At 42.8% G+C, this 27,036-nt stretch overlaps 2 protein-coding genes and 1 long non-coding RNA gene across 12 annotated transcripts in view; 1 reads left to right on the plus strand and 2 right to left on the minus strand.

The window, feature by feature from the left end:
* Nucleotides 1-55: 55 nt before the first annotated feature.
* On the minus strand, nt 56-17,997 carry LOC116429656 (putative multidrug resistance-associated protein lethal(2)03659). 5 transcript variants are annotated; one of them, XM_031982832.2, is made up of 12 exons: nt 17,867-17,997; nt 9,500-9,647; nt 8,530-8,781; nt 6,957-7,212; nt 6,631-6,805; nt 5,869-6,025; nt 5,086-5,288; nt 3,075-4,392; nt 2,513-2,727; nt 994-2,072; nt 488-595; nt 56-405 (listed from the first exon to the last, which is right to left on the minus strand). In XM_031982832.2, the coding sequence occupies exons 2-12, from the start codon at nt 9,571-9,573 to the stop codon at nt 373-375; spliced, it is 3,870 nt and encodes a 1,289-aa protein (XP_031838692.1). In that variant the 5' UTR covers nt 9,574-9,647; nt 17,867-17,997; the 3' UTR covers nt 56-372. The 5 variants fall into 5 exon arrangements, with proteins under 5 accessions (XP_031838692.1, XP_031838689.1, XP_031838690.1 ...); XM_031982829.2 differs by lacking the exon at nt 17,867-17,997 and adding an exon at nt 17,521-17,671; XM_031982830.2 differs by lacking the exon at nt 17,867-17,997 and adding an exon at nt 11,563-12,137.
* LOC116429657 (uncharacterized) lies at nt 17,636-18,927 on the plus strand. 2 transcript variants are annotated; one of them, XR_004235539.2, is made up of 4 exons: nt 17,636-17,769; nt 17,838-18,057; nt 18,174-18,284; nt 18,615-18,927. It is a non-coding gene; the product is annotated as an uncharacterized LOC116429657 (long non-coding RNA). The 2 variants fall into 2 exon arrangements; XR_004235538.2 differs by having other exon boundaries at nt 17,838-18,284.
* Nucleotides 18,928-19,008: 81 nt separating this feature from the next.
* The window catches only part of LOC116429692 (protein expanded), a 120,445-nt gene continuing 112,417 nt past the window's right edge, over nt 19,009-27,036 (minus strand). For 2 of the 5 annotated variants that reach the window (XM_076371449.1, XM_076371447.1), the window contains 5 exons: nt 26,714-26,879; nt 25,557-25,865; nt 23,963-24,241; nt 21,695-23,541; nt 19,009-21,505 (listed from right to left, as the gene is read on the minus strand). In XM_076371449.1, the coding sequence (XP_076227564.1) occupies nt 21,023-21,505; nt 21,695-23,541; nt 23,963-24,241; nt 25,557-25,865; nt 26,714-26,879 (3,084 nt within the window). In that variant the 3' untranslated portion in view covers nt 19,009-21,022. The remainder of the gene's footprint in view (nt 21,506-21,694; nt 23,542-23,962; nt 24,242-25,556; nt 25,866-26,713; nt 26,880-27,036) is intronic. The other 3 variants (XM_076371451.1, XM_076371450.1, XM_076371452.1) reach the window with 3 other exon arrangements.

Genomic DNA, 27,036 nt, shown 5'->3' on the forward strand with positions numbered 1-27,036 from the left:
CATGGCGTTGAGTATACCTAAACTTTTTTCACAAGAATACCGTACACAGTTGTGAGGATTAAAGACAATACGATTGATCTTTTATTAAGGGAACACATGATTTCATACACAGTTTTCATTGTATAATATATGCGTGATACTGATCTGATTATAAAAAATTGACGCTATCTAAATTTCCCTAAATTAGTTATCAACTTATTGATAGGTAGTATCTTAACGTACGAGCACCATACTTTCTTGGCTGCTTTTGGAATCGAGGAAACTTTAGAACGAAAGCCGTCGTTCCTACGTACAAAAATACAAATTGAACGTATAAAAAAGAATTTAGTTTAAATATCGTTGCACCTTAGTTACTGCTGGAATTGACAATCATCAAGGCGCCGCCTCGTTCTTCCTGTAGAAACACTAGAAAACCGACAGAAATGGTGCATTAAATTATCTTGCGAAGCAATTTCACGCTTAGTGTACCGTGATACGTGTTACTCACATTCTTCGCCACCTCAGTCAAACTGTTCGCCATCGCGGCACCGGTTTTCTGCACCATATCATAAAAGTAGCCCTTCTTTTGCAGCAAAACGTAGGGATGGTCGAATTCCTGAAACGAATTCAGCTCAGAAGTCGAGTTCCTTATTCCGCGGAACAAACGAAAAATAGAAAATTTCGAAATAAAGTACAGATAGCTTACAGATAGCTCTCAAATAGAAAATAAAAATAAAATCAATGAATAACAAATTCTTCGCAGAGTGAATGTACTGCTCTCACACAAGATAGTAACTTACATATCCTTGCATACTGTTCTACTGTTGCTGTATTTTGTCACAGACAATAAAGAGCACAAAAATAGCGACTTCAATTCACAAAGAATTAAATAAAATCAACACGTCAAATGTCGAGACCTTCCAAAATTCCGTGTTCAAATTTCGAGAATCTTAAATTTACATTCTCTGCGCTCTTTCGCACGGAAATCACGGAGTACTCGAGAAATCCACTTACAACTAGGCTACCCTGGTCCATCACAATGATCTTATCGCTGTCCATGACGGTGTTCAGCCTGTGCGCTATGGTGAAGACGGTGCAGTCCATAAATTTCTTCCTGACCGTCTGCTGGATCAAGGAATCCGTTTGCGGGTCAACGTTGGCGGTGGCTTCGTCGAGCACCATGATCTTGTTGTTCCTGATCAACGCGCGGACAAGGCACAATAATTGACGCTGGCCAACGCTGAAGTTCGAGCCCTCCTCGGCCACCTTCGTGTTCAGGCCGGCGGCCATTTCGGAGATGGTCTCTTTCAGTTCGACCTCCTCGAGGGCCTCCCAGAGAACGGTGTCCGTGTACTCGTCGAAGGGGTCCAGATTCCGGCGCAAACTGCCGGCGAACAGCACCGGTGTCTGCGGAATGATGCTGATCTTCGAGCGGAAATCGCGCAGCGCGACCGTATGGGTCGCTATGTCGTCTATGGTGATCTCACCCTCGATGTACGCTAACCGGAAGAGCGCGCTGATCAGGGACGACTTGCCGGCGCCGGTCCTGCCGATCACGCCGACCTTCTCCTTCGGCATGATCGTGAAGTTGATGTTCTTGAGAACATACGCACTTTTCGGTCCGTACTTCAGCTTCACGTCCTTGAACTGCACCAGCCCCTTCGTGGGCCACTTCTCGGGTGGCTTTTGGTCCTCGTTGCTGTCGAGGAAAGGTTCCTCCTCGAGATTGCTGTACTCCAAGACTCGCTCTATGGAGGTCATCATGTTCTCGAGCTCGGCCGTCTGCCGCATACCCCACTGCAGGATCCCGATGATCGAGGTGATTTGCGTGATAACCAGGCCGATATCGCCCGCGACTGCCAGGTCATCGAATACTAGGAATATGATCGTGATCAGCGCTATATAGACCATGCAGAGCGTTTCGATGTAGAGGCCGAACGCGCGCGAGATGGAGATGAATATAAACCAGGCGGATGAATGGAGGTCCTGGTGGTTGTCGAAGTCCCTTGTCACCGAGGCCTCGGCTTTGAACGCTCTGATCGTCGTCAGGCCCTGCAGCGTGGCGCCCACGTGGTCGAACACTGGCGATCGTGCTGGAAAATTCGAGGAAGGTTCAATGAATTTTTAACGTTACGCTCTAGAAGGTGTCGTCATTGATCGGAGCTTCTGTCGTTTGTCGTTAACACGTTCGACGCAGTGTCGCTGGAACCTCGTAGAATAGAATAGAATAGAAATGATGTTTTTTCGTAGGATACTGATACTCTTTAGTCTGATTCATTTAACCAGTTGAATTGGAATTTATTTTGTATGTATTTGATTTTGTCCGAGAAACTTTTGACCTAAGACTGTAAGTGGTTAAGACGCATCAAAGAAACTATTTGATATCTTTTTCGTGGTACAATGCAATTTTCACGGGCATAATTGGATTTTATCCAATCATCGAGTCCGCGCATGAGATTATCTTAACGGACAGCCACGGCTACAAACGTGTCAACGCTAAATGCAATGTTTAATGTAATAAAATGACACTTACTGACGCCCTCCAGACGTTTAACGGCGCGACTGGTTGTAATGTACACTACTCGCATGTAATACAAAATGGTGATAAGGATGAAAGTTGGTATCAGCAGCCAGAAACTGACGCTGGCGACGATCACTATAGCGCCCACGAATGTTAAGGACATTACTATAACGTCGAACATAGTGAACGGCAGTCTTTTGTCGATGATACCAATATCTATGGAGAACCTTGATTAAGAATTGATCCCGTTAACGTTGAAATTTTCTCAGTGCACGAAATGACATATCTTCGCGCGAGGCCAGCTTCGACAATTCAATCTCAATTTCAATCTAACACACATTCCTACATCCATATAGAAATCACAGGAGCGATTTGTGTCCGTACGAATGCACGAATGCATTTCCCAGTTTCCTCCGGAAGCGTAATTTCAGTAATCGAATAAAACCTGTCGAATCGAGCGTTTCAACTTATCTCGCAACTCCGCCGTGAACATCCTCGAGTTCGCGTCGCGCGTGCCCGCCATCTTGTCGCTCGAAGCCGGCCCCGTTCGCGCGCTACAATCCTCTTTAAATACCTGTTCAATATCCGTCCGACGGGGTTCGTATTATAAAAGTACATCGCGGCCCGCACGATGCTGCGGAACATCGCCGCATGCAAGTTTTTCGATGCCCGCATGCAAACCGCGTAGTACACGAACGTTTGCAACATATAGGCGACGACGATACCCATGGTCAGCCCACTGTAAAGATAAATAAGACCGTGACGAGGCAGTGGATCACTCCATTGAAAATCCATCGTACCATTCTCGGTCGAGACGAACGACGCTACCTCGGCGTTCACCCAATAAGCGAGCATGTAATCGCTGCCGCTCGCCATCCCCTGGCTCATCACGAAAAACGCGACCATCGCGACGACCAGGAGAACGCTCTTGCTCGCTTTCAGATAAGCCAACAACACGCGGCCGGAAATCTTGCCCACGGTCCTGGTCTCGGCCACTTCGATTGGCTCCTCGGACCGGACCGCGTCGGCCTCTTCCTTCGCGTTCTCAACCAGTTTCTTCTCCTTCCTCTCCTCCGGCTCTTTCGCCTCTTTACTCTCTTCGACGTCCTGGAAGATCTTCATGATATCCAGATTCGTATTCTGAAGCTCCTCGAAGCTGCCCTTGGCCGCTATCCTCCCGTTGCTCATCACGATTATTTGATCGGCCGACTTCAGATACTGTATCTGGTGGGTGATCAGGATCCGGGTTTTGTTACTTAGGTAACCGCTTATGCAGTCCTGCACGATGCGGCTGCCCACGTGCGGATCCACCGCGGATAGGGGATCGTCTAAAAGGTAAATGTCGGCGTCCGCGTAGACGGCTCGCGCGAGATTGATCCTGGCGCGTTGACCGCCGCTTAAATTGATCCCCCTTTCGCCTACCATGGTCCTGTCGCCGTGCGATAGACTCTCCAAGTCTTTGGTCAACTGGCAGACGCGGATCACCTCGTTGTACCGCGCCTCGTTCATCGGCTGATCGAACAGAATGTTCTGTTTCACGGAGGACGCGAAAAGCCAAGATTGCTGGTCCGCGAAACTGATCTTCCCATGGACCTCCAGGACACCTTCCTCCAGAGGCAACTCGCGCAGGATCGCCTGCAACAGGCTGCTCTTTCCGGAACCTATCTGGCCTATCACAACTATGAAGTCACCTGCCTTGATCGACAGATTAACGTTCTGCAGCGTGTACTCGCGGAATTCGTCCCATCTGGCGGTGACGTTCTTCAGGTAGACCGGCATGGATTGCGAGGCCATTTCGTTCGGTCGCTCCTGGGGCACCGATCGTTCCGGGTGCATCATGAATTTCTCGAGACGTCTGATGGACACTATTGCCTCGGCTAATTGGTGGACACCTAAGGGAATCATTTATCGTGGGAACGGTGTAAGTTACTAGATTTTTCTCTGACGAGATTTTTGGGAGCTCGCGTTTCCACCGACTGAAAGAACTGCCGAAATCTACTAACTTTCGAGATATACTAGCAAATGAATACTTATAATTCATTAAATTTATTTAATAATTATGATTAAATGTATTTACAACGGAAAATGTATAAATACAGGTAGAATGTAAACACATAAGTAAATACTATTCTCTTGTCTTTACTAATATATACTGATATTTAATCATTCATCAGACTTTGCCAGCGTTTTGCAATCAATCAAAACATTCAAGAACTTCGATTTTTAGGTTTCTTCCTGTTTAATCAATTACGAACGGTAAATTGATTCCACTTGGCTCCTCGCGGCGGGAACTTTCCATCGGTTAAAAGCATGCGGCGTAATATTGTATCAACGGTCGGGAATGTGTCAACAATCTCACGTGATCGAAGAGGTAAATATTAACCCTCGAAAGACTAAGGGAAGGTGATCTTGGGTATCGGTCATTAAAAACATTTCACATCTTAGGTGAATGTCTGAAGAAAAATGATTTATATCGAAGATGTATTAATAGAAATTAGTTTCATGCGTGAATGATATTGCTGGATTTCGAGGTCTAGTCTTTCTAGGGATCATTTCGAGCAAACATACTCAATGAAACAACTTACTCAAGGCGAAGCCAATGGTCATCGAGCTTCGTAAAATAGCGTAAAACGCTGTTGTCATGAATACTTTCTCGACATCGATGCTGTGGCCGCTTAAGACGTACGTCAATATCGTTATGAATAAGCCGACTCGAGGGACATAGGCGTCGAACGTTAAACCGAACTGCTCGATGATGGAGTATTTTTTGATCACATCCACCTCTTTCCTGAAGGCACATTAAATTTTTCCAGGGACTTCAAATATTGTCTCTCGTCAATTTCAAATTGGAATCGTCGTATGATCATTGTAATACGAATATTCATTTTCACAATGATACTAACCCTTTGCACGCGGAAGTTTTTCACTAGAAATATTTTAACACTTTCTGATGAGATAAATACATTTTGTGAGACTAAGTCGGAAAGGAGTCATACGTATATTGAGGAACGAAGCTATTTTATTTCAATATTCTTCAAATTGATGAGTTATACAGGGTACAATGTTAAATATCAAATTTTATAGTTTCACTGTATGAAATCAAGTGATGGGTGAGTCACCTCTCGAGTGCAAAGGGTTAAAAGAAACTGGCATGAAATAAAATTCAATATTCTTTGTCGATGGTCTCGGTTAAATTGAAAGTAAAATTCTATAAGATTCCATGGAAACTTCTGTTTTATGAACATTCGAAGTAAATGAACATACACTGTAAATGTAGGACGTTTGGCAGTTTAATGGTAACGTATAACCATTGAAAATAATTCGAATGAGAATTCGAATAAAGGAATTTTACATATAGTATCTCTCACCGCCTGGCTTTTTCCACGAGGAGAGAATACGGGACCTCCCAAACGTACATCTTGATCACTTCCACCCCAGCGATGATCTGATTCATCAAACTTAGCCTATCGTCGGTTTTCTTCGCTGAGCCATCAGTCAAACGCAACACTTTCCGTCCAAAATACACTAAAAGAAGTATACAAAAAGAGTATGAAATGTAGTGATATTACACGTAAATAATTTATTGAATAGAAACCCAAAGTACATAAAGAACGAATCACAACTAACGATAGAAAATATTCGCAGACACTGTTTCAAATTATTACTCGCTTCATTACCACTAAATTTAATTAATGATATTAATTCTTCCTTCGGTACGAATAACACTCCATTAACTCCTTGCCCTATGATTTCTTTCCCAACTCTGATCGATACGATTACTTCATTAATCATTTCTTGGAGAAAGAGAAAAATTATACGTTATGCCTGTGTTTCCTAAATATAATAATTGATTACAGAAGAATAATATTTTACTTCGAATTCGTATGAACTGAGTAATTATGTTTGAGTAATTTATTAATTATGAGTAATTTATGTTAAAAATCTTCACCACGAGTCTAGCACGTTGTTATAAGGCAAGGGGTTAAGAAAAATCATTTGTCTCGATTCAATACGATCGGAACTATTAACCTTCAACGTTCTGAAATCGAATTGCCGTGAAACTTCAAGCTGCAATTCCTACAGAAACGAACAGTGGAAAAAGGAGAGAGAAGAGAAGAGAATTAACTTACTCTGCAACGGTATGCCCAGTATAAACGCTATCATCCCAGTAATGGCGCCGAATCCGATCTCCCGGAATATCAGATACGTGATCAGAATCATCTGGATCGGTCCGATCCATAAGTAATGAATGCCGAATACAAAATAATTGAGCCTGTTGACGTCGTTGCTCAGGAAGTTCACCATCTGCAACACCGGCGACGAGTAAGTCATACAATCCGAGCACGTCGGCCAGTATTAGATAACCAAGGAAGTTCCCACGATTTTCGTTTTCCTCTCTCGCTCCAACCGTTCGAACTTTTTGGTTACCTAATAATTCGATTAATCCCTTTGTTACTTGTCCAGCGGATGTTTCGTTCTCGAGGACGGAATTGGACAGTTTCAGGATCTTCCTGTAGATCAGAGTGCAGCAAGCCACCCTGATTTTCATCCCCACGTGCATCAACGCCTGGAGGGACCAATGGAGGATTATTGCGTCGACGAGTGGCAACAGACAGAACGCTGGCACGTAATAGTACATGTCCTGGCTCCATTCTCTTTTATTCCCGGAGAAGTATCGCAATAATCTAGCTAGCAGGAACGGTTGAGCGATTCTAAAATAAATCATAATTACGTGGACGCGACGTTTCGTTCGGTTTTCCCGCACAGACTGAGGCAATAGGTTACGTCAAAAAGATAAAGTGAACTGTATCCGAGAAACAATAATTTCCATGCGTTTCGCGTCGGTTAAATCCATCATTTTTATATTTGACATCGAACGAAATTGCATGGAATGTCGCTCTGATATCAGACAAACGTTAGAACAGTATGCCTATTGAGTCACCCTGTACGTCGCTCGGAGAAAAGCACATTCTGCTCGAAAGAATTGTTAAACGAATTTCCCCTGCGTCTCTTATTGGAAACGAGTCACGCGATACGATCTTTTCGTGTAACTATTACCTACTCGTCATGATAAATGGATTCTGCGGTCAGAAATATAAGAGATCCTCGTGACTTTCGTGCATCTGTACTGAAAACGACAGGACGCGCACAATAAAGACGTATTATTGATACTTTTTTGCAGAGATAAGTGGATCGTGTTACTATGATTAATGACGCGTCAACATTGTACCACCAGTTAACCCCTTAACTACGAAACTGTTCTATGGACGATACACGGACTCTCTGATCGCTGGTGTTTCGTAACGGGTTCCAAGAACCGAGAACACGAGGACAGCATGGTTTTTATAGAACGAATCTTCGATTTCTCAGATGTCCCTTCTGTCGTGTGTCATTAACTCCTCGTGCGGAGAGATTCTGTTAAAGGGTGGGAAACTGAAATGACCTGATGCTTCGTATTGATAATAGAAAGATGCAAAAAGATTCGAATGTAGCGATGAGATGAAACGAAGCTTAGTAAGTCATTCACTCGAGGATAATGTCGATTCAAGTATCTATATTTTCAATTGTTTCATTGAATCTTGCGCGTAGCCCTATTCTTCTATTATTCTCGTATGCATTTAACTTAAATATTTAGTATTTTAAATTAAACTTCGTACTGCTATAGGAAATATTTAAATGAAATACCTTCGTCGCTTAATTTATCTGTGATGCAGTAAAATTATAAAATTTGATATTTGACATTGAACCGTGTATAATGCACCGACGCGTGAAATATTGGGATAAAAATACTTTGTTTCTCAATGTACCTGTGATTTCTCTTCGAGTTAATTTCAAAAAATATCATCTTTGTCTAGTTAGAAAATGTTAAGTGTTTCTAACGAAATACTTCCGAGCGCAAAGGGTTAAAAGAGTGGTCCGTCCCTTTTCGATTTGCCTAATTCAAACGTGGTTTTTTAATTTTTTCGAGCAGCATTTCGTGTATTTATTAAATAACCGAGTTATATGGAATTCATTGAATGTTACCGTACCGTATAACAAATTCTATAAAAAACACCCACAATCCGGCGTACATGACTAAGCCGCCGAAGCAGTTGTAGAGTACTCTGTACAAGCTCGGCTTCGAGCCGTCCTTTCTCTTCTCGCATCGTTTCGCCTCTTCCTCCCAATTTTTCACGATGCGCTGCCCTAAATAGCTGCTCTTGTCTTCCTCTAACGGAGAGTAGAGATCGCTCTCATCTAACTCCCGCTTGTAACCGACAACGAACAGCTTCAATATCCACCTGCCCGTTAAAAGAACGATTAAGAAGGAAACCATTACGAAGCTCATCGTTGACGACGATAACACTGTGAAACAAATTTGAACTTTTTTTTCTGTCTTGCAATGATCACTAGGTGGTTCTTATAGAGTTCCTTGCCCTGAATACGAATCCGAACACGAAATTCCTAAGGTCACGTCCAGTTTTCGAAGGAAATGGGTTTTCGTAAAAACGGTCGAATTTTTCGGAGAACCAAGTGTTACGTGAGAACTAAAAACGATAGGCAGTTAAAATTTGTCGTAAAAGATAGGGGAGAGTTGCCAGAATATGTAGCTATAAAAATTTCGAATATTGGGTGTCATTAAATGTTTGTAAATGATGATCGAGGTTTAAAAAAGTATAGATGCGCGTACTTTGTACGCACTTCTGTTACATTTCTACGGATTTGCTGTGGACCATTGGATTCTGCAGACGTTTCAAAAGCTTTCTCATAATTATTATGAATATTTATGAAACAATTAAACATTATATATAAGAAGTGACCGGTGTCCGGGTCTATGCAGCGCACCTAATGGTTATTACAAAACAAACGTCGCGTTCCACAGTGTAATCGACGCATCTCGCGCGACTGACGCGGATAAACAAATCAGTGCGAAGTAACATCTGACGTCATTGGTTCGCATCTTCATTCTTTCGCGAAGCGAGATACGTTGAAACGAAGTCGAAACTTTTATACTCTTACGAGAACGATATTATCGACAGAACGTTGGCATTCTGCCGCGGATTCTTCACTTCCGTCCTCTGATTTTTGTCCATTCTGGCGAAGCCGGCAGTCCTCGGTCATCTCAAAGAGTTTAGGAAGGCATATCTATGTTGCGTATCCCATTGTTCTGCGAACAAGTTGCATTATTATGAACAACGGAGAACGTTCCTCGGAAATAATCTTTGATCGTTTGCCGAAGATCGTTCGATATTATAGTCGGACTGTTCGGTGTTACTTAATACCACGAAGATTTAGTAATTGTCATTCTTGCAATATTAATTAATAATATTCATTAACGGTATTTACGAATTTATACGTAAGCTGTAATTGGTAACAGGATAAAGCGAATGAACAATTCGAGCAATTTTGGACGCTGAAGTTAAGGAAACATTAATCTGATGAGAATAAAATCAGGAAACGTTAATTCTTCTTCCAGTGGTCTTGGATGAATGAGAATGAGCTAAAAGAAAGTGAAACTGAGAATGCCTAGCCTCCGCGGAATGAAACTCATCGAAACGATCGCCGATATTCAAAGAAACACGTGCGTACTCCTCGGAAGTAACATTAGATGTAAGACAATCTTTATCACTGGTAAATTAGACTCGACCTGTTTATATAGAAACTTATGTCTACCTTCCAAGAAAAATAGAGATAGCAGAAGTGATATCAACTCTAAAGTAAGCGATTATTAGTTTCTAATTGCTTGGGATGATAGTGTTGCATCATGGAGGCACTTCGAATTTCCGACGATTATTATGGCACACCAAGTTCCATAATTAGTTATACCTATATCTCATTTCTTGATTTTTCGAAACGTTAATTCGCTACTGTCTTTATGAACAAATTCTAACTGCACTTTGCATGCCACGAATACTATTTTATCGATGAATCGTGATCCGATAGAAACAAAACCAGAGAACCGCAACTAAATGAGTCACGGCACGTGCGCGCACTTGACCGTGTTTTGATAGCTTTTCCATTATTCCTCGAATAAACGATCATCGGAACGTGTATGATTATGCGGAAGAAATTGTTGGTTTCCGATCGAGGCCGATGTTCGTTAATTTTTAACATCGTTCCTTCGAGTGCTAGTCTCGAGGCTAGATCCTCGCTTGGAGTGAATTACCGTGCGTTGTTTCTTCGCTACCGAAGAACAATACCGTGTACTCACGTGAGATAAAAATCTCGAATTCTAACGATTCGAACGTTAACAATTTAATCTCGAGAATAACTCTTACGGACACACTGAATTTTAACACGTCGAATAATGTACCGGTACCCAATGTGTTAACTATAATCGCACTGGTAGCCATTTACTGTACATAATGAATAATAATCTCTTTGCAAAATTGCAAAGTTCAACGTGCCAAAACTAGCTACGCTAATGAACCGAGTAACGTAACAAGGTATACTATACACATGTCTATTGCTGAATTATTACTAATGCTAGCTCAGCAAAAGCAAAAATACCCGACGTTCATATATCTTCAGTCTAAACAAAGGCGATAGAAAGGCAGCCAGATGTGTCTGTATTTTGTCACGCCAAGTCAAGAGGCTCTCCTTCGGGCAAACCCATAAACGATCTTGTAAAGAAAAGCGGACCCCAATTTACTTTTGGGTGTTCTGTGTCATTCGTATTCGAGAACTTGAAAGAGCTAGACGGGTTTTTCAAAGCCGTTAGAATAAAGTCACACTGTAAAATATATACCGTTTCATTATTTAATCACCCATTTCCAATATCTATAATATCTATAAATATAAGCCAATTGAAATCTTAGGAACTGATAGATTTAACGTTCGAGAATTTAACACTGGAAGTACAAGATGTGTCAAAATGACACCTGATTTCTTCTGTTATAATTATTGAAAAAGTAGAGATGCTTCTGTGAGAAATCGTTAAAGAAGTCGATTTAGTAATACTTAGCGAAATCTTTAAAACTGACAGATTTAACGTTCAATAATATAATAAACACGGAATATAGAATACTGCTTTTTCATACTGTTCAATTGGAATGTCGCTAATATGTCCGTTTACGACTTACCATTTCCAATTCTCTCAAAAACGAATTCGTGCTGGATAAACCTTCGAGTTCGATTATCTCGCGAATGGAGCGCCTTATGAGAAAATTCTATTCTACGCGTTCAACTTATTTTTACACGTAGATTCACTGTTTGTCCGGCCTGCTACGATTTCAGGAGCAGCCCTCGTACGCTTCTGATTACCTCGTAACACTTGAGCGTCTTCGGTAGACGATGAACACTATCGCGAGCCACTGATGCCGACTTCGGAGCAGTCTTCGGATCACTAGACCCGAGGAGCTGTCCTTAACGCTTTAATATTAAACGGAATCTACTGTAGCCGTCTGTTTGATCGGGGAAGAGCTTCTAAATTAATCACGCGTGGAATATTTGTCACCTTAATCAAGTCTGATTTATGGAGTTCTAATTTCAAAGTATTTTGATCCGTGCGCATATACACTGTCGGAGCAACATGTGGGGCCGGCTGGGTGTTAGCGTTTCTCTCCCTGATGTCAACGTTGCCACCGAACGAGAATCAGGCCTTCTGCCGTCGGTACAGCTGCCGTTCGAGCGTGCACGACACGGACCACTGCCAAAAACACAGCGAACCGACGACTTTAATAGAATTTAATTGAATTACCGTTCGAACGTCAGACCGAGAAACAATTCACCGAATGACAGGGAACAATTACGCGTCACGATACACGTGCGTTCAACGCTGGAACTACCAGATGGGTCAAAATGACCCATTCCTTGATTTTTCCTTTGGGATCACTGGAAAGGTACGAATACTTTGAGAAACGACTAAAGAAGCTGATTAAGTAATACCTAAACTGAAATACGAGCCAATTGAAATCTTAATAGATTCACGCTTTCAGCTTTTTATAAAGACATTTTAAAAAGACCGTTTAGGTGGTCGGTAGTTCTAGCGTTAACGCGCTGATACACTTCTGTTTCTAGGAAATAAATAAATCATTCGAGTACAGAGAATTCTGGAGCATGCACGCTGCTTTTATCTTTCGTAGTCTGATTTCGGTGAAGTGTGCGTACACGTGTAACAACGTATAGTTCTACGCGCGAAACATCGACAACTTTGTGATATCGCTCGAATATTTGTTGTAATTTCTATGGGGATCGTTTCAAACGAATCGAAGAAATGGAAAATTGGAGCGCTCCGTGTATGTGTGACCTTCCGTCAATAAGCGAACAGCGTACGCGCGCGTCTCGCATTTCAATTGAGTTTGAAGCGGCATATTCCATTGTGGCCCGCAACATGCTTATTAGCTTTATCGCCGGGCGCCGATTGATTTACAGCGCGTTTAACGCGTGCATTTGAAACGCCGAGTAGGACTGATACTTCCGGCGACGCTAATTGCCAGCGCACGACCAAACGTGAAAAATAGGCTGCGGGTGTTTATGCAAATCGAAGATTCTGCTGATGAATTAAAATTCAGTACAAAGAAATTCGCTGTTTCGCGAGTTAGAAGACAAGAGGAAGATAATTTCATTCAGAAGAAGAAATCGAGCGAGTATTATTAAAATTAGTATACAATCAATAGATGCTTCTAATGGGTGACTGTTACACAGTATCCACTAGCTAGATAATTAATTCGGTAAGTAGCATTGAACAACCGACGTGCACGTTATGTTACTGTCATTTAGAATGCAAATCAAACTCTATTTCTATGATTCTTACGAAGATAGAACTCATTTGAATGTAGATAAGTTGATATATAGGATAATGTGAACTGTCCTCGCCACTTTCCTCATGAGTATTCAGCTCTTCATTTGTATCATTAGGTGGTTAAATGTTATAGAGAATGGAACGGGAATAATTCACTTCAACGGTATTATAAATTCTAACAAGGTGACAAGTTTAAAAATACTTTGCAATATTAATTTCTGTTATTTTAAACCCTATTTGCCGACGTTCGAGGAAAGTTTGCCTCCCTTATCTTCGGCAGTCTAAACAAAATTGGATGCCTGAGATCCTCGAGAGAACGGTATTTACTTACATTAGAGAGACGATCGTATCGCACCCCCGTTAATGATGATATCAAACGATATTTATCTCTAAACCAAGCTACCCAGCTACCGTCTGCGCATCGTTTTCTTTTTCTTTGAACCGTTATCAGCAGATGGATTTACAATGTGGCTCGGGGTTTTGAGTGGAGGATAAGTCAACGCACCGCTCCACAGACGACTGTCTAGATAAACATGCGTTTACATTTAATGACGCACACCTGATTTCCTTGTAGACATACATATTATTTGCCGATTATATATAAACGAATCGCTATCAAACGGTGCTCCTGTGTCACGCCAACAGGAACGTTCGAGGCTACCGACTGACTGTTTCAATTGTAAAACGGGGAAAGATTCGATCGTTCAGATTTTAATATTTGAGAATCCCCCAACATTGTGAGAGAAATCTTTGAAACCGATAGATTTAACGTTCGAGAATTTAACACTGGAAGTACAAGATGTGTCAAAATGACACCTGATTTCTTCTGTCAAAATTATTGAAAAAGTAAAGATGCTTCTGTAAGAAATCGTTAAAGTCAATTACTTATACTGAAATATATGCCAATTGAAATCTTAATACACAGAAGTTTTATAAAAAAAATTCAGAAAAGTCAGTTTAACATAATTTCTTATTCGAGGTTCAACTGTTACACTTTTAACTCCGAAACAAGAGAAGCGACTGGAAATAATGAATGTCTTTCGATAGCCAAATGTGTTTACTTCAAAGGTTTTTCTACTTATGTTACCGTTTATTCTTTTTCCTTTTGTTTACTGTGCTTCTGACTGCTCCACATTCGTCAGTCTATTTCTGTTATCTTGTATTTATATCCATGCATTATCCAGCGGATGAATAAACAAACGAATCGCACTGTGTTTAACGATTCGATAACGATCATTCGAATTATAGACGTATTGGCAGCGTTTTTGAATCCCAGGACCCCACTCGTTCTATGAACGAAACGTTCCGGAGATTTCGTTAGAAGTTGACTAGCTCGAGAACAAACGGAGGGGATTCGCTATGTCATAATGAAATTAATTGACCGTTCAAGGTTATTTAAATGCCGCTTTCACTCTATGTCCTTTTATCACATCTCCAGAGGAATCTTGGCGACATAGATGGGAAACCTGTGGAAAGATATTCTCGTTCTTTTCTTTCTTAAATAGAGGAACTGCGGAGTATTTATTTGTGTATGTTATTTACAAACTGGCGGACAACGGCAGGCAATCTCAATTAATCTCTTTTTTTATCCGTGACCTAATAAATTACGTTTGTTTTTACAACGGCGACCTTAATGAGTCACCAATTCAACTCACAAAACATGCAACTAAAAGAGAAATTCATGGAAACCATTTATCCCGTACGATCTTTTAATTAAATGAAATCTTTTACACAGAATGTGAGACGAGAAAATTTCTGCAACAATTGCTTCTTATTGAATCACTCTATATAAGAGGCATTCCTAATAAAGTGATCCATAATGTTTGAAATCGGGTGATAATATAGACAGTCGTCTTTAATTTTTGAAAAACTAATCTATTGTTCTATTATTCTAATTTAACCCTTTGCACTCGCAAGTCTTTCACCGGAGATATTTAACATTTTTCGACGAGATACAGAGGACATTGTTTGAAACTAATTTAACGGTAATTCGTAGATAAAATAAGGGACAAATCTGTTTCATGTAAATATTTCCTATAGCAATACAAAGTTTCATTCGAAATACTAAATATTCAACTTTACAGTTTTGCTGTATCAAATCAAGGCTGAGAGTCACCTCTCGAGTGCAAAGGGTTAATATTCACGATATCGTAGAATTCCAAGTAAGAGAAAAATGTGTTTTCAAATAAACAACGACAACGTTGGCTTCATGGTTAAATTGCAGATGCTTATGCAAGTTCACGTTTTTACAGATTCGAATCCAATGCAGAAGGCCAGCATATTTATAGCGAATAATAAAATAAATTCAATGGACCTTTGATAAACCGTTTAACAAATACACTTCAATTAAAATATGCGATAAAGTCATGGCTGTGTTCCGCGGTCTTGATAATATATTTTATACGATGTAACTGGTAAAGGCCACATTCTCTGATTCATAGAAAATTCCTCGTACCGTATCGTAACTGTGTATCCACCGATACGTCTTTGTTTCGTTTAACGCGTTCACACCGGCGCTGTAATTTCCACTCTTTCCCATTTCGCGACTGAATTCTCAAAATTGATAAAAATATTGAAATGATCGATAAGTAAATTAATTCTCAACTATATGGCAATGTTTTCTAATTAACAAACCATTCGACGAGCCACTGATTTCATGCTACACACCGTCTAATGAGCCATCAATGGTACACACTGTCTAATGTGATATCTTACTGTGAGCCACCGGTGGTACACGTGAACGTGTTAACCCTTTACACTGAAAAGGCGACTCTCAGTCGCCATTTAATAGAACAAAATGATAAAATGAACAATTCAATATACAATATCGAATAAAGTATCCACACATGAAACAGAAATAAAACAATTCTGCCCATAATTGATGCAAGATGTTTCTTTATGTAAGTTGCAAATAATATTGTTAATATTTCGTCGGAAAATAATTGAACATAATGAAAAATATTGTCGAGTGCAAAGGGTTAAAACGGACGCATGTAAAATCCTAATTTACGTCAGCCATTAATTGATCAGAACCGAATAAATCTGGTATAGTTACGACACCGATACACGAAACCGTTTATCTGTAACTTGAACATTAGCACGGAACATATACAGTTGTACTATCGATTTATACAATATTCAGAACAGTCGTACAATAGTCAGAACGCAGTGTCGGGGGTAAGGGGATATAAATAAAGCATAATCACCTGCTGTACGTCTCGAATTTGATTAACCCTTTGCACTCGATAATATTTCATATATCATAGATACTCGTTATTTCCTGATGAAATATCGACGACATTATTGCAATTAGCGTAAAGAGAAATCTTGCATAGATTAAGAGACAGAACTATTTTATTCTTGTGTTTCACGTGTTGACACCTTGCACAAAATTTAATATTGAATTTTAAATTTTATAATTTTACTGTGTTAATATTAAAGGGTTAATATAAATTCTTATCTGTGTACGGATTTTCTATTTGCCACTGGGCGAATTTAGTGATTTAACCCTTTGCACTCGAGGGTGACTCTCAGTTACCACTAGATTCGATACAATGAAATTAAGTTGAATATTTAATATTTCAAATTAAACTTTGCATTGCTACGTGAAATATTTAAAAACTTTGTTGCTTAATTTATCTATGAATTATCGTTAAATTAATTTCAAATAATATCGCCTGTATCTTGTCAGAAAATGTTGAATATCTCCATTGAAAAACTTTCGAGCGCAAAGGGTTAAGCTTTGTATGACGTACGAATATACGGAATATTGAAATAAAATAACTTTCCTTCTTAATTTATATATATTTTCTCATTAATTATTTTCAAAGCTCGCCGGTGTCTCATCAAAGAATATTGAATATTTCTAGTGAAAAATTTTCGAGTGCAAAGGGTTGAATATTGAAACAAAATAACTCTGCTTCTTAATTTATATATATTTTCTCATTAATTAGTTTCAAAGCTCGTCTGTATCTCATCGAAGAATATTTCCATCGAAAAACTTTCGAGTGCAAAGGGTTAAATCTCACTGAAATTCTACTATTCATTCATGTCAAGCACACGATCAAATGCTGAAAGGGTTAACAAATCACTCGACAGTTACGTAAACGCGTAATTCTGTAATTAAACTCAACGATTCAAACGTAAACTGTCTCTGTATAAATTTCAAATAATTCAAAAATTTCGATTCTAAACATCGAATCGATCGTTACAGAATTTCACAGTGAGAACTTCCTCTCGATTCCACGGTATCGATAAAAAAAAAAAGGGGAGAGGTCGAAATTAAAATGTGTCTCACCGATGTAAAATGGGGTAATTAATGGGAAGACGTTCACGTCACTCCGGCGTTCGGTGTCGCTATGTAACGTTGTTTACAATTGTAACAAGCGCGATCGAATCGTTCGCGAACGGCACGTGGCACGAAAACCGTCTCGCGTGAACACCGTACCGAAGCGTCTTGCCAACTGAAGTGCAAGCGAATAGGTACAAATATTTATGCACGCTCTGTTACACGCATTCCTCGCACAGTTGTGCAGTATCGATCAAGGTAATGCGGTTTACTTTGATTCTGATGGCTTCTACTATTTTCTACCGATAACAATTGGACCTTTACAGTTGTCTGAATCCTGCCACTGAATCTTTACCGTCACTCTCAGTTGGAAACTTCCTCCATGATAAATCTCGTCGGGAAATCATTCGCTCGAGATGATTCCCGTTACTTTATTTCAAGGCAAAGACCCATTAAGCCAAGAATGTATCTCGAGTGAAAGTTGAGTGTATATTTGTCTGTTTGCACTACGGAGATGAACTGTCAGCACCATCTTTTGAGAACACGGTGAACCACTTGCCAGATGGCATAGACTTAAAATACGTATTCTAAATTGAATGGACAGCGGGATATTTGAATTAGGAGTATGGAATATTTTGAACTTATTTCGGAAATATTTTCAGGTTTCTATATTTTTAATGACTTTCTACAGTGAAATATAGACGCGAGGATCAACCCTTTGCGAATGTCGACATTTCGGCGAGATGGAATTTTCATATTTGGAAGACTAAGTCGTAAGCAAGTGATTTAACAATATTTCTACCGAAGGTGTCAAATGGCACCTGAAATTTTATATTAAAATTATTTTCTGAATTTAGTCGTACATTCTGAATTGACTTCTCGCCTTTTCCAATGACGATTGTAAAATGAAATACAGGAAATGTCCAAAATTCAATTGGGGAGAAATTATTAAACTGAGAGAATAATTTTAAGTTAAAACTTCAGTAGAAATAGTGTTAATTACTCGAATAGCAAGAGATCAGCACGTAGTTTACTATTTTTCTATTATTCAAGTAATCGATATACAATTTAGCTTCATCTATTGAGGATTTTGTATATTTCAGAGAATCTTCATCTGCAAAGGGTTAATGATAATTTTTCGAAGAACATGTATGAATCTATATTTGGTGGACCTGTTTCGTCGGATTCATCCTAGTGACTTTTCTCTTTGAGGACAACCTGTACATGTTCGACATAATGTTGGCAAGAGAGTCGGGGAATTTTCAAGGTTTCTTAACTCATACGTTTCCCCAGACTCCATTTATGTATCGCTTTTTTTTATCAAGATTCAGATAGCACAATAGCATATTCAATTTAAGAAACATGTAATAACGTTATTCAACTGTTGATTAAATAAAAGGGAATACTGAATTTTTATTAAAAGATGGTGTTTTAACGAATAAAGAAAATATTGTCTATCTATGGAACCTTAGATATTAAACAGTTCTCCGTGATCGATTTCATTATAAAAAAAAAGTTTATTATTCGTAGCTGAGGTGGCGCGTGGTACATACATGAGGTTTCCGACTACAACAAGTCCTATAATTTCACGCAATACTATGTACAGACATGGTTCGTGTTGCAATTATTAATATCTAGTATTAATTAACATCAAGTCAACGTTATGGCTAAATTATTACCCATTACACTATGATCTATGATTAATGCTCACGTTGTCACGCGGTCCTTTCTGTAAATCGTTTCGCGCGTCCCTGCATAAGATGCGGTCCCCGTCAATCAGATCTCGCGGGAAATTTACTTTCGGCCGACGTGCCAGTCGATTGTCGCATTCTCCGCGAAACGCCTAACGCTCGAATGGCTTCACGGATTGTCCAGGGACGTTTCAGCGATCGGCGAAACTACACTTACAGTTACGTACACGCGCGCGCGCAAAGAACGCCTCGATAAAAAAAAATGAAGTATCATAAAGCGAGCACTTGATTGAGGGATGTTAAAAAAAAAAAAGAAGAAAGTACAAAGAGAGAAAAAAAACTTGGATGGTAATAAATATTACTTCCGTGAACATCGAAACGTGCTATGTCTCTAGTTACGATAGTCGTACCCGCCATCTATCATTGTATAAAAAAATACCTTGAGTTTAATTAGCGCCTAGAAGAATCGTCGTTCTTACAAAACACGTCACAAGCGCGCTTAAGGATCGCTCTTTTGCCGCCGACGCTCGGATAGGGTTGTCCGCGTTCCAATTGTCTCCGAGTTTCGCGTTCGTCCATGTTTTTCGTTTTTTTTTCCTTTTCTTTCTTTAATCATTTGTACCGATTACGCTAACCGCTTGTTTGAGCAAAAAAATGGAAGGTCAAAGGAGGAGGGCTAACAGGACAGTTGAATGTTGCTTCGTGTTTCTGCTACGGGAGAAAATGGGAAAACGTTCGGGAGTATCAGAGGAGATCGTGATAGACGAGGAATAAGAACAATATAATAAACGCCATTGTTTCTCCTTAATTAGCAGTATGAATGGTTCGCGCGTCGCGTCCGATACGTCATCGAGGCGAGACGCATCCCCGCTGTCGCCCGGGCTTCACCGTGTGTACGCGACGAGTGGAAGTTATTGTAAATGATAAAATGGCACCCTGAGTTGAAGAAGCACGGTCTTTAAACAGAAAACGAACAAAAAAAAAAGAAACGGCATTTAAGTACTTATAGTCGGATCGACGAAGGAATCGACTTCGATGCTGGACAGGTAAGCTTTACCGTGGGCTGTTACAATCGATTTACAAAATTTCACCGCTCGCACAATCTGAATCGACGCAATTCGATCGGTCTCTCTCTCTCTCTCTCTCTCTCTCTCTCTCTCTCTCTCTCTTTTTTTTGTACTTTAAAGTAACTGCTTCGTCGAGCTGTCCCTATCGAACGAGAGATTATTCCCTTCCATGCGATGTTTCGTTAAAATAACCCGACAAAGATGGTCGTGATAAACTTACATGTACATGTAACATACAGCGTTCAAGGCCGTAGAATATTCGATTACGAAATACACGAGCATTTTCTTTCATGAGGATAGTATCTAAGGCACGATTTTTCATTCTCCCTGTCGTCGTTTCGGACACCGTCGTGTCGCTAATCATCAAGGACACTTGCTTCAAGGCCCCCTGTACACTACATGACAATACAATGCGTAAACGAGAACAGATCTGTAACTTACAATTAGACAAAAAAAAAAGGAAAGAAAGAAAATTTCACGATTAAAATTTCGTTGGAACTCGCTTGAAGTTCAGTCCCATCGCTGACTCCGCCCACCGGAAACGAATGGCGGGCGATTCGAAGAGTCGATTCGTTTCCCGTCCCGACTACGCTATCGGGATGTTCGGTTACGTCGCTGCCTGTCGCGCGACAAACAAAAGACGAGGGAACCTTCATCGTGGAATCGTTATGGGCGTGTTGGAATGTACTTCCGTCGAGGTATAGAAATTCCAGAATTTTCCAAGGGCATCCCCGCCCACGGGCACGGTTCGTGTTACGAATGCGACGCCCTGGTTGGCTCCTTTTTAGCGGGCGACACGGTGGCCGCGTTGGTGATCTTGTAAGCGTTGCCCTTCACCTCGGCGGGGTGTTTGTGAGTGCTGGTCGATGATTTCCTGGGCGGTTTCGTGATTTGCGTGGTCGACAGCCCGCTCACCGGATACTTGTTCCTGCTTGACGTACCACCGTTGCTGCTCCTCGCCGCGTTCTTCGTCGACGTCGAGGACGCCGCCTCGGTCGGGTGCTTCGGCATCACGAACGCCTTCGTCTGCTTCAGCAGGTATCGGTCGTTGCACAACGCCGATATCAATGGTAGGTCCAGGTTGCGGCTCTTCTCCCGCAGCGTCCGTATGTCCAGCATACCGTCCTCTTTCCCCTCTTCGTGTTCCTCCGTGGCAGTGGCGCTTGATTTCGGGGTTTTCTTCGGCGACGAAGACGAGGAAGAGGCCGATGGGAGCGGTTGGTTCTTCTCGAGATTCTGAAAAGACGCGGAGTGTGAATAACCGTTCTTCCTTTGATAGATTCTCGAAGACAGAAGAATCAGTGGAGAGGTTGATGGAACACGTTTCAAGATTCACAAAGATCTGGATAGAACTGGATTTTTTAACATGAACAATCCCAGGATCTAGACGTCCAGTTCGAAATTATTTTAGTAAATTCATCGTACCTGTATTTCGTAGGGTGGCGGCGGTGGAGGTGGCGGCAGCCTACGGTGCTTCAGCTGCGGCAACGACTGCAGCTTAATGCTGGAGGGCGAGTCGAAGCACTTCAAGATGTTCTCGTCGCTCCTGGTTCGTGAGAACGCGTGCAGCGTATGAGGATGAGCCGGCGCGGGCGGCTCGCGTCTGAGACTCTGGCTGCCCGCCGACGAGCAGGTGGCCCCGCTGTACAGCGAGCTGGTGCTGGCCGCGTAATGGCTGCTCAGGTTGTTGTGCGGCAGGTAGTTGTTAGAGCTGGTGTCGCTGCTGCTGAGATTCTGGTTCGAAGCGTATTTCGAGGGCGACGAGAACGAAGAACCGGGAAGGTACGGGGTGCTGCGGTACATCACCAGGGACTTGTTGTTGAACGAAGGATAAGGCGGCGGAGGGTACGCGGCCATCGCGGCGAGCAGCGAGCCCTGCTTCGCGTCGATGTACTCCTGCTTGGACACGGCCGGATCTTTCAGCGGGAACATCACGTAGTCGACGTCGGAGTAAAGCTGTTGCTTATACTGTTCGATTTGGGACCTAGCCACCTGGCTGGTGTAGACGGTGGCCAGGCTGGGCGGAGGCGGCGGTGGTTGTCTGGGATGAACCATGGGCGGCGGCGGCGGTGGCGGCGGTGGAGGAGGCGTCAAATAGGGCAACAGAACTGGACCGCCTCGCGAGGCGTGCACGTCCAGGTAGTTGTTCGGACCGACGACCAGAGCTGCGACTGGCGCGTGAACTGGGGTGGGTTTCATCTTGTCACCGGGATAAGTGGGCGGTTGAATCCTGGGCGGCGGTTTTGGCGCGATCGCGATCACATCGTTCACCGATTGGGCGACCTTCGACACCGCCAGGCCAACGTTCGCCTTGCTGTTCACGAGGCTGGTCTGGATCTTCGTGGACGTCACCCTCGACACGACTTCCTCGCTCACGGTCGGGTAGAGAGTGGAAATCGCTTCTTGCCGGGTGACCTCGGACACCTCGGGATACGGTGGGGGCGGCGGTGGTTCCCTCGGTATCACGGCGTCGTTTCTTGGAGGCGTCGGCGGTGGAATTTGAATCCTTTCCCTGGGCGAGGTGTAAGGTGGTGGCGGTGGTGGATCGGTCCTCCTAGGCGGTAGAGGCACGAACTCGCCTCGGGTCGCATTGTACGGCGGCGGAGGCGGTGGTTCCCTATCTATATCCGGGATCTTGGACCTGGACGTGTTCAAGGTCGCGTACTCCATGCTCACCGGGTAGGGAGGCGGCGGGGGTAGCTGTCTGTCGCTGTCCGTCCTGGGTGGCGGCGGCGGCGGAGGCATGGTAACGTAGTCGCAGTCGGAGTCCATCGAGTTGCTGATCGTCTTGCGAGGCGGGTAGCGTCCGACGATCAGGTCCGACAGTTCGTCGGCCGACAGCAAGGGTCCCACACTAGAGGGATCGCTACCGTCACCTCTAAAGCTACCCGCGCTCAGTATGCTATTGCTGCGAGATCTGGAATCCTCGAGCTGCTGGTCCAGAGTGACCGCGGTCATTGCGGACACCACGTTCGAGACGTCCTCGTCGCCTTTGCATACGCTGTAAATCGGTTCGTGATCCTCCGTGCCAACGTCCTCTGTGTAAACGTCGCTGGTCTCGGACCTGAGGCCGCTGTGGATGGTGTAGAAACCGGACGTGACCGAGGCCTCGTCGGTCGTCGATTGGACGGAGCTCAAGGCGCAGACGTCGCTTGCAGCGGAGGACTCGTTCGCGTCGCCCGTCGGCGAGTATAGATCCCCTATTCTCTCGTCCTGCATCTCGCTGCTCCTCAAGGTGTACACTCCGCTGGTTTCACTCGCTATGTCTGTACCTGAAATCATGACGGTTGCTGAGTTTCCCATCCAGGTACACAGCGGAGCTGCGATAGAAATTGCTGTTGATCGGAGCGACTTCTTTCTTTACGTTCATAGCGGAGCTGCTGAAAGTTGCCGAGGCAGAAGGATTGTAATTATCTTCAAACTACACGGAGTATATCGCGATACGCTGTGAATGCGAATCTTGCTGTATTGCAATTGCTGCACGCATTCGACTCTTACGGAACGAATTGCTTGTACAAACTGGATTAGGAAAGGAAAGCATGTGATCCTATGCTTCCCTCTCATCGCAGCTCTGCTGTAAACGTACCCTTAGACAACGATCGTTCGCGGGAAGTTAACGTCAGGGGAATTTACTCGATACCAAGATTCTCGTGAGAATGTATACCGTGTCGTGCATGGAAAACCAAATCTCACCTGCGTACTTGCCGCCCTTCTTGCACCTGTCGTAAATGGCGCCAGGAAAGCTAGCGGTTTCCGATGAAACCGCTGAATTCTGTGCCGTATGAGAGTAGCCCAGCTCTAGACTGGACGTTGCCGAAGTGCGCCGCATACGCGGCGGTCCACCGGCAGGTGCATTCACGACCACGACCGTGCTGCAGCTGCTGCTACATTGGGATCCCTCAGCCGCTGTCGCCGCGCTCGACGCTAATCTCAATGTAGCAGTCGTGGGTGTGCTGTCCGCGCCGTCTACTTCTGAAAATTATACCCGTGTTTTCTTTTTGCAACATTTCGAATTCACCCCCTGAAATCACTTTCTTCGTGATTCCACGTGAACTGATTACAGCAGGGTCATCGGCTAGCCCGTTTATCATGAATCTCTGTAACGTCTTTCTTCCATTTTAATATTCGTACACGCGTTCCCAGTGGAATTATTATAATATTGAATTGATGATAGTGATACAAAGATTATTAACCCTTTGCACTTCAAGCTTTTTCTCGCTGACATCGGCGGTAACTCAAAATAATTTCAATCGAAAAAGAGATAGATCATACATGTATTTTATTGTATCTTTTATCAGTTATAGATGTAAATGCTTTAATATATTTAATGGCAACATTGTACAGTTTGTAATTTGAGTTATATACAAATGATAACTTCCAATAATATCGATCGATAAACCCCGCGCGTCCAGCTGTTCCAAATTTGAAATTATAATCGCGATAATAATGTCACGTACTTCGCATAAACGGGTGGATTTAATAATTTCGAGTACCATCATTCAGCGATACATCTTCATTGTATTCAAATAACGAATGTTCACGATCAGTCAAATCATTGTTCAAAAAAATAGTAGATTAAGATGTTCCAGAAGCGCGTCGCGATAGGGACGATTAGGGTACGTTCACAGCGAAGTTACGATAGAAGCTAAAAGAGTTACGTTCTAGCTAAGAGAATTCTTTTTCCGGTGCGTTTATAGTGGAGCTGCTGAATCCGAAGGAGAATTATCATTACCATCACGCCTCGCGAAGTGCTGTACGAAAAAGCTACGCGAACGTAAATGTTACGCATCACATCCGCATCGTTGGTCAATCACTGAACACATCTCTGCGTCGTCTCAACGTGAACGCTCCCGTCACGACACGAATCCACCTACTTCTACGCTTTAGTTCCAGCTCTGATCGAGTATCGCAGCTCTGCCGTAAACGTACCCTTCCCTGCCCACGTTGGAGCACGTGTCATGCGTCTCGGAGAAGAAAGCTAACGACAGGAATTCGGGCCTGATCGATTAGTTTCCACCTGTTCCTGTCTCATCGTCAATGCCGACAGTTACAACTAATCTAACCTATAAACGAAACACCTGGTGAAAGACTCCTCTTGCCCCTATGCCGTCCCGCTAGCATTCTCGTCCAAGATGCATACTACAGACGACGGTTTTCAGCCTCCCTCGCTTCTCGATGCATTGCGACATCTGTCACGAGACCTCGGAAGACCGAAACCCGTCGCTTTTAGCTTGTAGCCGGTAGCAATTTCCGTGTACATGAAGAACAATCGAACGGCCGTGCTTACCGTCCACGGTGGAAACCGGCGACGACGGCAGCGAACGGTCCTCAACGTCCGCGTTGGCACCGTTTACGACACCGCACTGGACAGCTGCGTGCGAAGTGGTTTCGGTGAGGCGCGGCAGACACTCGGTCGAAGCGGGCGCCGTGTCCGGCTCGTCCTCGCTGTGCACCCGGTCGCTGACAATCCCAGAAGTTGTGTTGGACGACGTGCTCGAGATAACAGAGATTCGTTGGTCGCCGCGTGCACCGCGCGCCGTCAAGCTTAGCTTGCAGCGAGCGGGGTACATGTAGCAGTCCCGGAGCACCTTCCTCTCTGAAATCGAACGACAATGCGCACGTGAAAGGTTGAGAAGTGGCCGGAAAGAAGTACGAAACGCTCGTTTGTCGGAATTGAACCTATGGATCTTGAAACAATAGAAGAAGGTCGATCGATGTTTCGGGAGAATCTATCTTTCTTTTCATCTTCGTTTATTATCTATTTCGTTGATCTTCGATCGATTGACACGTTGAATGCAAAATGGAGAAAGTGTAATATTGAATCGTTCGGTTGAATTGCATTATTAATATTGCACTTGATTTAGTTGAATATCACTGCATTAGGTAGCATTATTTGTAATATAGAAATGTCTTCAAATAATCATCGTATAACTGAGTGAACTATAGTAATTCGATTTGATTGGGGGTCATGGCATTCAACGTGTTAAAATTCAGCATGCCCAGTTATTAATATTTGATTGAATTGCATTATCATTATTGCACGTTGATTTAGTTGAATATCTCTACATTAGGCAGCATTATTTACAATATAAAAATGTTTTCAAACAATCATCGTTTAATTGAGCGAACTATAGCATCTCGACTCGGTTGAAGGTCACCGGTGACCCCCATAGCATTCAACGTGTTAAATAGGCCTGACTAAGCTGAAAACGGTTACATCGGTACCCCGCGTGGATAACATTAAAAAGTGGAGTGTTCGGAATTCACGACTTCAATGTCTTCTTCGGAATGTAGCGGTAAAAGTACTTCTCCGTCGATGCTGACGAATCGATGCTTTCAAAGCGGTCCAACCAGTGGGATTCCAGAAGGGAACGAAAAGAGAAGTTTGACAGATCCGCGGACTGGAGTTGGCAATTCTGATTCACAGGGGGAAATAACTCTCACCTTCCTCTTCGCGCCTCTTCGCCTCGTTTACTCTGGGCGCTATGGCCATGGAGAACTGATGAGTATCCCGGCAGAGGCCAAGCAGGAGCTTGCTTTTGTCATCGCATCCGCTGTAGAGAGTGAGCTTGTCCGGCTGATCGACGGCGCGTATCTCGAACTTCTTGCGCTGCGTTATAGAAATTCATCGAATCAACGGGGATTTGAATTACACGCGAGAGTAGAAAACTGGAGGGATGCTCTCTCCCAAGATTATTCTTATCGAACAGTGTACCTGAAGGTTCAACCCACTTGCTCATCAACGTGTACACCCTCTTAGTCTAGAT

The sequence above is a fragment of the Nomia melanderi genome, chromosome 10, assembly GCF_051020985.1.
Source record: "Nomia melanderi isolate GNS246 chromosome 10, iyNomMela1, whole genome shotgun sequence".
NCBI lineage: Eukaryota > Metazoa > Arthropoda > Insecta > Hymenoptera > Halictidae > Nomia > Nomia melanderi.

What these genes read in the sequence shown, in the direction of transcription:
- LOC116429656 (XM_031982832.2), bottom strand. Translation starts at nt 9,573, where the DNA reads ATGGACAAAAATCAGAGGACGGAAGTGAAGAATCCGCGGCAGAATGCC. An exon ending in CTGTCGATAATATCGTTCTC is followed by an intron (nt 8,782 to 9,499) that starts GTAAGAGTATAA and finishes TTTAACGGGCAG; the next exon opens with GTGGATATTGAAGCTGTTCG. An exon ending in ACGAAACATCCGCTGGACAA is followed by an intron (nt 6,806 to 6,956) that starts GTAACAAAGGGA and finishes CCGGTGTTGCAG; the next exon opens with ATGGTGAACTTCCTGAGCAA.